This window comes from Ahaetulla prasina, chromosome 2, assembly GCF_028640845.1.
Source record: "Ahaetulla prasina isolate Xishuangbanna chromosome 2, ASM2864084v1, whole genome shotgun sequence".
Taxonomy (NCBI): domain Eukaryota; kingdom Metazoa; phylum Chordata; class Lepidosauria; order Squamata; family Colubridae; genus Ahaetulla; species Ahaetulla prasina.
In genome coordinates, this window is record NC_080540.1 from 156174972 (window position 1) to 156190615 (window position 15644).

Here is a 15644-nt window from a genome sequence, read left to right on the forward strand (position 1 = left end):
GAACCTTGAGAACCCTATCACTTTAAATCTTGCTACTCCAGAATGCATCCTTACTGGGCATCCAGAATAGGACCTTCCCATGTTGCTGACTATACAATTGTACTGCATAATGCTGTATAGGCAGGGATTGGTTTCCCCACTGGCCAAAATCTGAATGTCATCAATCCCTAATCACTGTATAGGATATGCTGGGGCAACGACTGTAAGGTCCCAGCACTCTGCCCAATCCATTTGTTTTTCCAAAGGACTGTTGAATTATTAGTCTAATGACTATTAGTTGACAATGAAGAGTTGACTGCAACATAACCATCCTTCATTAATAATTTGTGCTGCTTTGTTGCGGCCACTGACATAATGTTCCGAAGAACTGGGTATATATAAAAGAATTGTTAAACTCTGTGGTGTTCTTTAATACATGTCATAACATTTTCCCAAATAATTATTCTATTGACCTGTCAACCTACTAATCTTAAGTGGTAAGAGAAAGAACTTGGCTTCCATCTAGTAATCAGCCAGATTTGTGCAACACTGGATAAATATAGTTAAAGAGTTGGATTTTGAGAATGGGGTTTTTTCAATCTGTGGTGCAGATGGACAAGTCAACCTATTCTTCATAACATAGCACCTAGAGCAGTTGCAGAAGTTGGGTTCCAATCTTCCTCATAGAACAACAGAAAATAAGAGGAAGGCCCTCTGTCCATCTCCCATGCAACATGCATGGAAATGGTATTCAAAAATAGGAATGGTACCTGTGAAATATCCGTCTGTCAGGTGCTTTGGGTTATAGTCTCTCAGTTTAGGAAGCAACGATTTCAACTGACGGAATTGTTGGAACAACAATAAAAAATAAACCACAAATTGGCTGCAGAAGCCTGGTTTCTGGTCCATGCCAAAACAGCTGTATAACACAGGTATAAAACCTAGTGTCCAAATGAAAGGAGGAAGTCTGAATGCAAACCTGACAGATCAACCTTGACTACATCATCTCAAGCCCCTTTCTCCATGTTCTTAAGACCATCCATATGGAAGGCCTTCTACTGGCATAACATTGAAGACACTACTTACATTCCAGGACATCTAAAGTTATCTGATAATGAGACAGAAGTAACATACAAAGAAGTATGTTTAGTACTTTCTGGACACTTTTAGGTAGCAGTGGAGATGCAGTCAGAGGTGACAGAGATATAGTACCGTAGTGATCATCAATCAAAATAGCAGATTCCATTCCAGTATACTTTTCTGACAATTCATGAATTAGTTGAGAACAATGGAAAAAACTAAAGAGACAATATCCAATGACAGCAGCAGACACTTCCCTGGCAATCACAGATATGATCCAAAAATGACATGTCACAAGTAGTCAAAACCTCTGGCAGCTTGCAAATGTTGGAAATTAGGTTGTTTCCCTCTCATGCACCTCTGCATTGGGAAGGACATGCAAGTGCCCCCCTACCCACCAAGCCACTGATGTGGATTGTGAAGGAGGACTCCAAACCACCTCCCCTACTTCCCAATGAATGCCACTGAAGCCATTTGCTTGGGATCTTATTACAATAATTGCTAAGAAGACAATGGAAGTAAATCATCTAAGCCAGTAGAAGGGAAAAACGAAAGAGTTCAAATTATTGGAGTTAAAGCTCTGTTAGCAGCTACAGGAGTTAGGGATCAGTTTATGCCTAAACCTTTAGGTCAGACAGTGAAGAGTTAAGAGATTCCAATCAGTCAGTCTGAGTTCCCACCTTCTGGGCTGGACTTTACTAGCAAACCTTATAAAGTTCACAGCCACAATACAAAACAAGGGGCTTAGGTGGAGGGGTGGTGCAGCAAGCAGCAGTGAGCTTCAAGACCATCCTGCTGCACCCTGCTCAGTCTCTGTCCTCCTCCTGACCCGTCATGTGGGAGGCACGCTTATCCTCCTTTTGGAGAGCTGTTTTTGCCGAGTTCTTCGGGACTATGTTCTATGTGTTTTTTGGGCTGGGGGCTTCCCTTCGCTGGATTGTTGGCCCCTTAAATGTTCTACTGGTGGCCCTGGCTTTTGGCTTGGTAGCAGCCACCATGGTGCAGTCTCTAGGCCATGTAAGCGGTGCCCACATCAACCCAGCTGTTACTATGGCCTTTCTGTTGGGCTCGCAGCTTTCCCTCTTCCGTGCTGTCTTCTACGTGGTGGCCCAGGTGTTGGGAGGACTGGCCGGTGCAGCTGTGCTTTATGGAGTCACCCCGGCAGCACTACGGGGTAACCTGGCACTTAACACGGTAATGGGATCATACAAAGCTGTCTCAAAATGTTTTTAAGAGGGGGGGGGTATCCCTACAGCTGTAGACAAGAAATGAGTTAGCATTGATGCGTGTAGGAGATTCTCGAAAGGGCTGCACACTGTGCCTTTTAGAATCTGGATTACTAGGGAGGTTATTGGGAACCAGAAGAATGTATAATGTATAAAGTAGATCCCATATAGGAGGGCTTGTTAACCCTAAATCTAGAAGGATGAAACCGCTAGCATAGAACCTGAAATAAGGATTGCAATATTTTCATGGGTGTATTATTTTCCTCTCAAGAAGTATCTTGGTGTAGTTATGGGGTAAAAGTCAGATTGCCCAGGATACTCAACGTACATCTTTGTATGAGTACAGAGCATAAAAGAGAATACAATAGAATTTTGTATCAGTGTAATTGGCTATAGTAAGAAAATTAGTTAAAGAGAGGGCGAATGAGAGAGATACAGATTATTTTTTTAGGATGGTAAGGGTGATATCAAAGGCACTTTTCATGAAAGAATGTTATCGTTGTTGTAACTTTAAATCAGATCTGCAGTCAGTTTTAAAGTAAATCACTTCTACTACATTTCAAAAGAAAAGTAAGCATTGTTTTCCCAAACCAAATCTTTGGATTCCCAACCGGGCTGGTTGATCATATCAGAGAATATTGTTCTTGTTAAAAACAATCTTAATTTGAAGGTTTTCAGATATATTACCCGGAAGCCCAGATTTGCTTGATAGTGAGATGGGCGGCATATAAATTTAGCAAATAAAAAAAATTTATATGTGAGTTAGTATTAAATCTAATGAACTTTTCTATGTAAAAACCCTTCCGTTCTTGATGTAAAAACCCACTCTACTCCTAGAATATTCCCTGATGGAAATCAGCTAATACTATCACTATTACTAATTGTGAAACTTATTTTTATTTGTGTAAAAAAAGTAAAGTTAGAAGCTTGTGCAAAAACACAGGAACATTTCAAGTGAAAGAATTCTCAGGATTCTTATCCTTAGATAGGATAATGGCATATTAAAAGCTTCCCTTGAATAGCAAAAGCTTCCCTTGGATAGTAAATTCCCTTTTTGTAGTAAATGAACTGTTTTCAGGAGGCAAAAGTGCTTTATTTAGAAGCCATCAGACTAGCGTTTCAGCTGAGTTTAAAAGCTTTTTAATTATGGATTTTGAATTGACATATTTTGGGTTTGAGCAATAATTGATACATATTTAAATATCAATTATCTGAATGAAAATTATACTAGGAATGTATCTTGGAATAATCAAAATCTGAGTGAATTAGATTGTTTTAAATACATTATTTGTTAGTGTACTATACCTCTCATATTTTTACTTTGCTGGTAACCTTGATAATTTCAGATATCAAATTTTGGAGGTGCGCAATAATGAATATTAAAATTCCTAGATGAATTCTTATGATACAATTATGTTCCAGATGAATGGAAGGCATCTGTATTCATCCTTCTCTTAGATACTATGAAACTATCTTAATTCTATTTAGAGGTTTGTCTGTTAACAGATTTTATACATCATGAGGCTGCCCTTAGACTGTTATTTTAACACTGGTACTGTCTCATTCGCAGGCCGGTGATGGTAATACAAGAGAATTTCTATAGTTCAGGGTTGAACTTTGAATACTTGGTCCTCTCTGAGCTTGGATGTTTTCTCACAAATGTTTCATTACACAACTGAGCAACATCACTGATTATGTTGCCCGGTTAGTAATGAAACTTCTGCAAGCAAATAACCAAGTTCAGAGAACACCAAACCCCCACAGACTGGGAATGAAATGAAGGCAACTTTATGGATACAGAGCTGAAAAAAGGCACTGTCATGATGCATTAACATCATTGTGTCTTCTAGTGAGAAGCCTTAAATTGAACTGATTTCCTCCCATTTTTGCTATGGGAAAAACTGAAATATACCCATTAGTTCCCTTGCTGATCCGAAGCTTCTCAGCACTGCCTAGAACAGGCAGGCATCTGTTTTTGAAGGGCCTTAATCCCTCACTTACCTGCCAAGCGATCTCAAGGCACATTTCTCTGCTCGGCATCCAACATTCCGTATTTTCGACTTTACAATACATTGAGCTACAGTGTCCCAAGGACAAACCTCAGCAGCTCATTGGCTACTTCGCAGAAGAAGGACTGCCTCTTCAGCTAAGCCGATCCATGGCCTCTAGTGGCTTTTAGACCACTACTTGGTTTACTAGAATACAGATAGTCCTCATTTTGTGACCATTTGAAGTTACAATTATGAAAAAGTAACTTTATGACGATTCCTTTTTATGACCTCTGTCAAGCCAAGGAAAGTTAAAATAAAATCATAAGAACGGTTGTGGATCTACTTAGCCAATGCTTTGCTTAATGGCTGAGTTGCCCTTCCCAATTGTGGTCACAAAATGAGGACTACCAGTAGTCAATATAAATTTTGCCTTGTAAGTCAAATATTGCAGGGGCATTATTAGTATTAGTGTTAGTATTATTTCCAAGTCTCTCTGCTTAATTTTTTGAATCAGTAAAATGCCACTATTTCACTGATTTTCCTGCCACATGAGAGGAGAGTATCACTTTCAGTTCCAAATTGTACAAATAACTTGTTCAGTACGAGATGTGCTAAGCAGCTGTTTCCAAGACCTTGACTCTGAGGAGAAAATTGTATGCAATTGGACCACAATATTCATCCAGAGGCAGTTAGAAATTTGTGGGTTGGGTGAGGATGCACCCTGTGCATTAAGCATGAGATGGGCACTTTGTGAGAGGCTGCAAACTGACAGAATGTTAATCCCAGTCCAGTCTTTCAAAAAAAAAGATATCATAAAAAGAAGACAACAAGCCAGAGAGACATAGACTGAAGGAAAACTAGCAGGGATTTGCTAGATACATTTTTACCTCACTCCTCGGTGCTCTGAATACCAAAAAGGAGTGAGTTGCCATTTTAAGTTTTGCCAAAACATCACCTTGGATGGTGTTGTGAGAAATTAAAATATCTCCCTTAAATTTGCCTCAATTAAATCCACTAGTCAGCAAAGATGGGTGGCCATCAAAACATACTTCAAGCCAGGAACTGACTCTGACAGCTGGGAGTAAAAGAGGACTCTGTAAGCAGACCACTAATTTAGAACAGGGATCTCCAACCTTGGTCCCTTTAAGACTTGCGGACTTCAACTCCCAGAGTTCCTCAGCCAGCTTTGCTGGCTAAGGGACTCTGGGAGTTGAAGTCCGCAAGTCTTAAAGGGACCATGATTGAAGACCCCTGATTTAGAAAGTCTGCAAATTCACAACAAGGGTGCTTGAACTTTACTATAGGGAGAGAGGGCTTATCCTGTGCAACCCCCTTGAACTTCTAATTTTGAAGAGTGCGCTGGTAGGAGTGGCGAGATATTATTTAGCTAAAACTGGTTGGAATCAGAAATGGAGTTTGTGGATTTAAGAATCCCTACCCTTCCATTTTCTCTTTTTGCTCACCCAGATACATATATACTGTACACATGTATATGGTAAGATAAAGAGATGGGGGAAATTTTGGGTTCAGGTCTCAGATGAGGAAAATATTTAGTGTACTAATAAAAAATGCTTCCTTGGTTAGAGGTGTAGTGTGGAAAAGTTGGACTAGATGGCTTTGAGGAGTGATTAAATGATTAATCCTAGATTAATAATTGAAATGTAAATTTACCTCAGGTTCCAAAAACCAAGTCAGGATGATTAAAGGCTCATCAGCATTAATTAACTGGATAACCATGTCCCTGGGAGTTTTCAGGATCCATCCTCCACCCTATAGACAAGAGAGAACTAAAGGAAGAAAATCAGCTATATGTGAGAGACAGACCTAACCCTAACCCTAACCCTAACCCTATTAGAAAATGCAGCTATGTTTGATTTATCCACTTGATATAGATAATAGACTCTCAGATTTGTCTCATTCGTTTATCTATGCGTCTCTAAAGCTTTCCTCCTGGCTACAGACTTTCTGTTGCTTTATAAACCTATTTTATTTTTTTATTCCTGCCCCACCTTGTTGAACCTCTAGTTCGACTAGAATGAGGTCTGGCAGATAATCACATGGTCACTATTAAAATCTAATATCTTTATTCTATAAACTTATTCTAGATGTAAGTCCAATCAGTGTTTCCTCCTGGTATGCATAAATAATTTCTGGAAAAGGTATAGTTAGGTATGGAACGAATGATAACTTTTGCTCCTCCTCATGGTTTTTTATCTTTCCACATATCTTCTGGCTACAGATACACCCTAGTGTAAACGTAAGCCAAGCTACCATTGTGGAAATCATCCTGACCCTACAGTTTGTCCTCTGTGTCTTTGCCACCTATGATGAGAGACGTAACGGACGCATGGGATCGGTGGCCCTAGCAGTTGGATTCTCCCTCACACTTGGACACCTCTTTGGGGTAATGATTCAATATGCAAGATGCACCAATATGTAGCCAGCTGCAATACATTTAGGCAGTCTCTGTAGTAGCCACCTGACCAGGCCTGGATGGAGGATTAGTTCTCCCAATACTTTCCCTCATTCTTAACTGCATCCTATTCTTCCAGCAGTTTATTTTTCTTCTGTTTAACCATTTTGAATCTATAAAACAGCGGGGAAGGGGTCTTTCTTCCCATCAAGCATACCAATCTTCCAAAGGGTATCTTTGGGGATGGTCATGCCTTTTTCTGGAACAGCTTTTATCACGGCCAGGATTTGAAGGCAGCTTTTGAAATTAAGCCTATGGCCACATGAAATAAATTCAGCGGTTCATGGAATTCAGCTGAACCACTCCTGCTAGAAAGTGTTTCCAGGTTGCTATATGTAACCTACTCAGCATAATAGCGCACCCCTTTCAATATTTTAACTGTATCTTTCAATGAAACTGCCTTTCAATGGGTATACATTATTTTTAGTTTGTATTATTTTTAAGTTTGATTTTGGTGCTTTAATTAAATTTATTGTTGCTTTATTATGTATTTACTATTTGCCTTGTGCATATGCCTAAAGGCAGTATATAAATGCTAACATTTAAGCAAAGATATAAATAAGGGAGTTGGACCCTTTAGGATTAGAAACCTGAATTGCATGATGAAAAATAATCCTTCCCTGTCATAATCCTACTCTTTTTTTCAGATGTACTACACAGGAGCTGGCATGAATCCTGCTCGATCCTTTGCCCCAGCTGTCATAACCCGTAACTTCACCAACCACTGGGTAAGGGAGGGGTTTGTAAGGATAAGAAATGATGACATCTTACAGTTCTTTGAAACAACAATCCAGGGACTGAAAGATTATTTGATTTTCCCTCTCTGAATTTGGAGAAAGAATTGCAACTTCAGAAGTGGGAATCTTTTATATCTTTATCCAAAGCAGCACTCTTGAAATTTGGCTCTCAGGAAGTCCCAAGTGAGATATTATTTGGTTGAGGAGAGAACATAGCAGAGGCAACTTGGGTGCATTTTAATCTTTCATAAAAGTAAATATTTTTAAATAATCCCCCAAATAAACTGCACAATAAAAGTTCCAATTTTTATTCTGTGGGTAAGTTGAGAGGGGAGAGCCACTTTAGTGTAGTGGTTAAAAGCAGCAGGTTAAAAAACAGGAGACAGTGAATTCTCGTCCTGCCTGAAACACAAAGCCAGCTGGGTGATCTTGGGTCAGTTCCCTTATCTCAGCCCTGGGAAGGAGGCAATGGCAATCTCTTCTGAAATCTTGCCAACAAAAATGAAGGACTTCTCCAGGCAATTGCTCAACTCAAAAAGAAATAAAATGTTGAGACGGCACCGAAAATGTCAGAGCACCCCAATGTCAAATTTATTTGACCTCACTTTAAAATTCTACTAATTATCAGGTACATGATAACACACGAATCTAAGCTTGGTGGCAAAAATTGCAAGCAATCTTGAATCAATGGAATTAGAGATTGGGCAATTATGGAAAAGTCTTTGCTCCACTTGGAATCCATTTGCAGGCTCAATGATGAGACTAATAAAGTAAAAGAGAATAGTTGATTACAACTGCTGGGTGGGCTGCCAGTACTTTATGATTTATCAATGATGGGTGAAGAGGATTTCAATCTGCTAATAATGGGGAAAGGCTCTGAAGTTGTTGTTTTTTCTGAAATGCTCTAAGATGTTTCTGCATCCCTAACCTATCTTCTTGTTCTCCCTTCCCATGCTTTTGTCTTTTGTTCTTCCAGGTATATTGGGTTGGACCAATTATTGGTGGTTTGATGGGTGGCTTTTTGTACGATTTCATCTTATTCCCTCGGATGCGTAGTATCTCAGAACGTCTGTCTATTCTCAAAGGTGACCGGCCTGTTGCAACCAATGCATCCAGAGAACCTCCAGGGGATCCTATTGAGCTGAAGACACAAGCACTATAAACAGTGACCGTAGGGTGGCACAACATAGCACATACACACATCCCTGCTCTGGGGAGAAATGGGGCAGAATAACTGGCCCAGTATACAGACTGTTATTGCTCCTGGCCAGTGGGAAGTGGTTGCACAAAGGAGGCACAAATCAGAGGGGAAAATATGTTATCCAGTCTTTCTCTCTCATAAAAACAAAGTAACAGACACACAAAACATGGGATAATAGAATGCAGAGAGTGCAGTTGGGAGGGGAGGGGGACTATGTCATTGCCTGATTTTTAAACGATTTATTTTGCAGTGAAAAGTCTTAAAAACAGTTTTGTGGGGGGAAAGAAAAGGTATAAGAGAATAACTCTGCTTTGAATTCTTGCAAAACTTGCATTCCCTTCACATCTGTTATGCTGAGTCACCCTTTGCAGACCTCGCTGCTCTCCCTCCTGCGCCTGAGTTGTTGTGGGAGGCAGATTGTTTAGTGTGGGATTGCTAGAGTTCTTTGTTGAGTTTGCCATTGGCATCTTTCAATTCCCCTGCTGCTCTTGATAGTCTGGCTCCAGCTTTGTGCGCTGTGCCAGCAAGGTATGAACCCTTGGCTCAAGTGGGTTTGAGGACTTGAATAGGAGGAACAATTCTTTCCTTCCGTCAAAGTAACTCCCCCCCTTGGAGGAATCATGCTCAGATTACCTATTGACATAGGATGGTGAGAGTGGTGAGGAAGAGCAAGTGACTTGTGGCCACGTAGAATATATACATATATAATTTTGGCTTGTGCGTACGTGAGAAACAATTTGGGGGTTAAGTAAATGCAGAGCCAGAGCCAGAACCCCAGCAGGGAACAAACATCACTGAATAAAGCATGTGCTTACGTAGAGAAGGTCTCAGTTCAATTCCTGGCATCTTAGGTAGTAACCTCAATATGCTCAGTGCTGATTTTGGACCTGCTGCTAGTTGCCAGCTCTGGATTTTTGTGCTACGCAATACATAGCTCCACTATAAAATTCAAAATGCCAGGTAGGGATTTAGCAGTCTAAGTAAGAACATCTTAAAACATCTATTTCAAACAACAATCACTAAATCAAAATAAGTTTCCTGAGGGGGGAACTATCTAGCTTTTTATTTAAAATATTTATTGATGTGTTTACATTTGTGTCGTTTCTTTCTATCAGAAGCTGCTGCTGTTTCATTTTCCTCACTATCCCACATAATTTATCTCAGTGCTAAAAAAATGAAGTGAAATAGAATTAGGGCATGGTCTCGCTTATCTTTAGGATAGGGTTGCCATATTTGGACTGCAGGAATCGTGGCAGCCAACAGAAGGTACCAAAAGGGTTTTATGTATCTCTCTGCTGCCATCTAATTGTCAGCTAGCCTATCATAATATGGAAATTCTACTTTAAGCAGATTGAAACTATTCCATCAGTTTGAGTTTAGCCTAATTTGAAATTAAACTTTCAAGCCCCACAACTTCATCCTCAAAGGCACCCTTAGGGCAAGAGATGAGAAGAATAAACTGAATGCAAAGGAGACTTGATGTTGGAACTGAAGCTCTATAATCCTCCCCTCATCTAAACTACATTTTATGAATTGCCTTTTAAATTGTAGGCTTAGCCATACATATAGCTTCAGTGAAGTTCCTTTCATAAACATAGAACTTGTGAAATGTTGCGGGCTCCATTTTCCATTGCTGCCGTAGTCTATTCCAACATATTGTCTGATACTATTTCACTTCCCTTTTCTTATTTGGTATGAAGACACTGCATGGAAATAGTTCTTTTTTGTAGAATCCTCTAGGACCTCAATATGGAGAATCAATAAAGCTGTAAAAGATGACGTAATTTTTACGTCTGCTCGGATGCTCGAAGTAAGAAACAGCACAAACTCTGACCAAACTAAACCAAACAACTACCATTCTTCACAGTATTAACAAGTGCAAACGGTATACACTCAAGAGCCCCTAAAACCATCCTCTTCATTAACCAAAACTAATCTCTGTATGATCAGCAAGTTTAGTAATGCGAAGTAATGATCCATTTGTATCTCACCTTGCTTCATGGAAATCAAGTTTATTCCTCTACGGCTTGGTTTATTCAGCAGGCTAAGCTGTATTTTAAAATCATAATTTGTTGCCCAGTGATTGGTTTCATACATCATCCTATGCTATAAACCAGAATGACTAGATTCTAACATCATGCTTTATCAAATAAAGTAACCACATTATGATTTAGTACAGTGCATGAACTCAGCCCATATTAAAAGATCCACATGTAAGTCTTTTAAAAAATATACATTTTGTCAGGAAATCTGGTATCTTTACTGGAGTATCTATTTCAAAAGTTCAGAAAAATTGGTTGAAAAAATGATTAAGATTAGAAGATCAATAGTAGAGAATATTTGTAGCTTAGGGTTGAACTGTAGGGGCCTTGGCAAGCTCAGGAAGTACTAGGGAGCCCACATTACAACAAGCTTCCAATTTTTGCTGACAAAGAATGAGTATGGTCTTTAGAAGGAGTTAAGGATAAGGAAGCTTTTGGCTGATCTAACTATTAGATTTATTTATTTTTTGAGTATCAGCATATGTATACTTGGCTATTGAAGCAGGAGGCCAAGATCTGATGGGAGGAAGGTTGAGTCATTTTGCTTCACTTATAGAATTTATATACCCCCCTGTGTAAGAGCCTTGAATGCTGTGTTTCTGGACTTCCCAAAGTTTTTAATTGCTATATGTTGTAAATATGATGCCAACTAGTTTGGTCCAGAAGAATTTTTCTCGTAGTTAGATGAACTATCTATTTTACCCTGCAGGGTTGGTTTTTAGGCTCCTTATCTCTAACAGCAGCTTTTCCAACCAAATAGGTTGGAAGTGCAGTTCCAAAGTTCCCAGATATCATTGGGCTTATTGAGATCTAAGTGTTGCAATCGGGTATATTGGAGGGGGCCAAATTAAGAAAACCAAAATGTGAGTACAAAGTGGTTTATTTACTGGTCAGGCAGTTCTAATAGTAGATGTGATTTAAGAGGTTTCACAGAGAACTATTGGAATGAAAAATGTTGACCAATATCTCAAAAGGAAAATGGGGAGGGAGGTTACAGTGAGTGATAGGGGTGCAGATGTTTCCTTCTGAAATGATGTCTGGGGCATGTTTATGAATTCTGCAGTATTAATATTTGAGATAGATCCTATTTTCAGACATTTTGGTGTGAATTGTTTTTTCCCCCCCTCCAATCTCTCTACTACAAATGTTATAACAAAAATGGTGTAAATTCAAGGTTGGTCAACAGAATTAACTTGGAATCACTCCACCAGGGTCCATCATCAATCCAGCTGAGTTATAAATCAACACAAACAGGATAAATCTGTCTACTACAGCAGGGCCATTTTATTAGGATTGATTTGCACTGCAGTTGGAAATGGTTCCATTCAGATTATTTACAGGAGATGACAATTTATTTTTTATGTCTTGCTTTTTTCCCCCCTGCCACATGATGCCAAGATGTTTATCTTTTTCAATGAGCTGTTTAACTTTCTGTTTCACAGGTATAAATAACTCTTTAGTTGTTGTGTTGGGATTTATTTATTTAATTAAATGCTATAACTTATTTTTGCTAATAGCTCTGCATCAGAGAAATCTGGCAAATTTACATGATTACAGTTAAGGAAGAGGGACGTGGCATGAAGCAGAAAAGTAATTCAGGATTTTATACATGTGTCTAAATCACATGAGTCTCTATTCGGCCCAAGGACTTCAGAACACATAGATTTCTACTAATTCCAAAACCTACATTGAATATAGTGGTGCTTTTTTCTTTAATATAGTTATACTATGGAATTGTATAGGAAACCAAACTTATAAATAGATCTATGCACTACTCAACCTTTAAGTTTCAGAATGATTGCGTATGGTCAACTAAATAGATTTTGAATATCAGTGAAAGGAGAACATAATTCCTTCTCTTGTTCCACATAAAAAACTTTAGTTGGACTGATACTAGCAAATACTAGGAAAGGAACTGTGCCCTCACTGCATGGAATGGAACAGAGAAACAGCTATTCAACCCTGGCATTTGCAAGCCAAGGCTGCTGTCTGATGTACAGTTGGCTGTATGTCTCTTTCAGCAGCACCTATAGTTATTGGAGAGTGATTGTTTCCATGGCTGTTTGCAGGCTCCAGAAACAAAATACTATATTAAGATCCTACTTCTTACCTAGCAGGGTTCTTATTATGCCAGTTACATTCAAAATTGGAAGACAAAAAGCTGCCTCAAAGCAGGATGACTGAGTTTTATTGCAAAGTAGAGCCAAGTGTATTTTAAAATAGGCACGTAAAGTTTATATTGTCCTGAATGCACACATGTGGTTTATAAGAAATAGAATATAAAAAGAGGCCATTTTAATTAAATTTCAATGTATTTCCCAATTGATTTATATGCCCAGGAAATGACAATCCTAATTTTTTACCTCAGTCTCCAAGATCAAGCAGCTCAATCTGTAAAATGTTGCTGGGATAAAAATACACAATTGACAGTGAAAAACAAAACATCATTATGCCATGTTGTATGTTCAGAAAAAATTCTTGTAAAGACTTTTATATAATTAAATTAAATTAACCACCATCATTAAAGATCTCAATCTATAACATCTTGCTAGATTTAAAAAAACCAGTAATCGACAGTCCCAAACGTAACATTAGTACCATCCATACAAACTCCAATAAAAACTTTCACAAGTGTATTATATAATGAAATGGGGAAAAAAAGAGAGAACTAAAGGGAATGAGAAAGATTTCTTGATGCTCCATTCTCATTTATATTGTTATTTCTAATGCATCCAATTATTTATTTATTAACCGAGTGAATTCCCATGTATTCCCATGGAAATATTTATATTTGGCAATTATAAAGTGTGCCTTGCATGAATACATGAATAGTATTCCCATAGTTATTGCCATGCATTGCACTCCTGCAAGTTCCTTTACACTACATTATTCTTGTATATTTAATAGTGTCTGCTGGGAGGATGATAAAATACATGTAGTCCCCGACTTACAACAGTTCGTTTAGTGAGAACAGCACTGAAAAAAGTGACTTATGACTGTTTTTGACACCATTGTTGCAGCATTCCCCATGGTCACGTGACTCACATTTATGATGGTTGCAGTGTCTTGGGTCACCTGATCACTTTTTGCAACCTTCTGAAAAGCAAAGGGAAAGCCAGATTTACTTAACAACTGTGTTACTAACTTAACAACTGCACTGATTCACTTAATAACTGTGGCGAGAAAGGTCGTAAAAAGGGGCAAAGCTCACTTAAATGTCTTGTTCAGCAACAGAGATTTTGGGCTCAATTGTGGTTGTAAGTCAAGGACTATCTGTAATTGATTGTACATTTAAAAATCTATCTATGTAAGATTAATGAAGCATGCTACATGCTGTAAATAATAAAAAAATATGTGTGTGAGAGAATATATATACACACGTACACTACATACATATTCTGAGTCTGTATATTTATGTAGTGAGGGAGAGATCCATCTCTATCCTTTTCAGTCAGGTAAATCAAATAAATAAATATATAAATAAATCCAGAAGGCTTTTTAACTACAGTACAAGAACATGACAGAAACATGTAACTAAACAAACCATGGTATGATATGTCAAATCATGTGGGGTTTTTAGTTATATGTTTAGCCCCTGAACTCTGATATGAATGTAGGTCAGACCATTTGCTTCTTTTTAGAATCTATTAGATTTTCAAACGCTAAAGTTCCCTGCCCCTGTTCGTCCCCTCACCCTCCCGTCCCCTTCACTGAAAAATATGAACTAAGAAAATTTTTAGATTTCTTCTAGTGATGAAGTTTATCTCACTATCCTCTAAATAAGTGGGTGTCTTTAAGGTAGATTATCAGCCTTTATAAAAGACAGATATCTTCATTTAACTTCTATTTCTATGGTCTCCTGTTTGATGTTATGGCTGGAAAACTAATTTTTGTATGTCATATACATACCGGTTCCCAAATCTACTTGACTGAAGTACCCCATTTTGTCTGTGTGGCAAATGGCCTTTCTACTCCAGATATTTATAGCATGGTCTAGCTAGCATAATGTCAATATGCCAATAATGCTTTATATTGCTGAGTGGCACTAGAAGACATGGATCACTACCATGAAAATTGCTAATCCCTTTTAATTCCTGTAGTCACTTTTCTTTCTTTCCTTTTATTATGATGGAATAAATAAAAGCCCATCTTTCCTGTTCTTTTCTAGCTGCTTCTTAATTGGAATACTATATTTTCAAATAGCAAAATAGAAATAAAAACCATCAAAGCATATAAAACTATGATAAAACTGTATAAAAACCATAAAACGTATGCAGCAGCTGTATAAACATATACACATAATCACTGAAAGGCTCTGCTCCACAACTGAAGCCTGAGGTTTTCCAAAAAGCCAGCCAGGACATATGTCCTTTAAGAGGTGAGCACCATGACAGAAAAGTCTTTCTGGACCTTGTCAGATGACACTCCTTGGTAGACATGCCACTCTTGCCAGATGTAACTGAGAAGAGGCAGTCCATCAAATAATCAATCACATAGGGCTTTATAGGTCATCATCAGCATCTTGAATTGAATATGGAAGCAAACTGGCAACTGATACAGCTTGTAGAACAGAGGTGTAGTTGGGGTGATCCGGGAGCACACATAACTGCCCATCTTGCACCCGTTGGAGGTTCTGGACAACCAGAACCAAGTCCCTAACAAAGGGACTTTTTCACTCAGCCTATTTGAAAGCAAAAACACCACATCATGGATGGATTTTACCCCTCTGTGCTCTTAAGGAGGCTGAGTGAAAAAGCCTCCTGAAATCCAAGAATTCTGCTTGAATTTTGTGATGGATCTTTTTCAGCCTGCCCCCAGGAACCAGACAGAGTCCTCTGGGCAAGCAGCAGCAGCAGCTTGCAACCTTCCCTGACCAGCTTCCCTATTGACTTTCTGGGGAAGATGGCAGGAAAGC

General features: G+C 38.6%; 1 protein-coding gene across 1 annotated transcript; it reads left to right on the forward strand.

Annotated features, from left to right (window-relative positions):
* Nucleotides 1-1893: 1893 nt before the first annotated feature.
* On the forward strand, nucleotides 1894-8648 carry LOC131191256 (lens fiber major intrinsic protein-like). The gene is made up of 4 exons (XM_058169208.1): nucleotides 1894-2253; nucleotides 6516-6680; nucleotides 7397-7477; nucleotides 8463-8648. The coding sequence occupies exons 1-4, from the start codon at nucleotides 1894-1896 to the stop codon at nucleotides 8646-8648; spliced, it is 792 nt and encodes a 263-aa protein (XP_058025191.1).
* Nucleotides 8649-15644: the final 6996 nt, after the last annotated feature.

Coding starts and splice junctions, on each gene's coding strand:
- LOC131191256 (XM_058169208.1), top strand. CDS start 1,894: ATGTGGGAGGCACGCTTATCCTCCTTTTGGAGAGCTGTTTTTGCCGAG. Junction 2,254..6,515: donor GTAACCTGGCACTTAACACG/GTAATGGGATCA, acceptor TTCTGGCTACAG/ATACACCCTAGTGTAAACGT. Junction 6,681..7,396: donor CACTTGGACACCTCTTTGGG/GTAATGATTCAA, acceptor TCTTTTTTTCAG/ATGTACTACACAGGAGCTGG.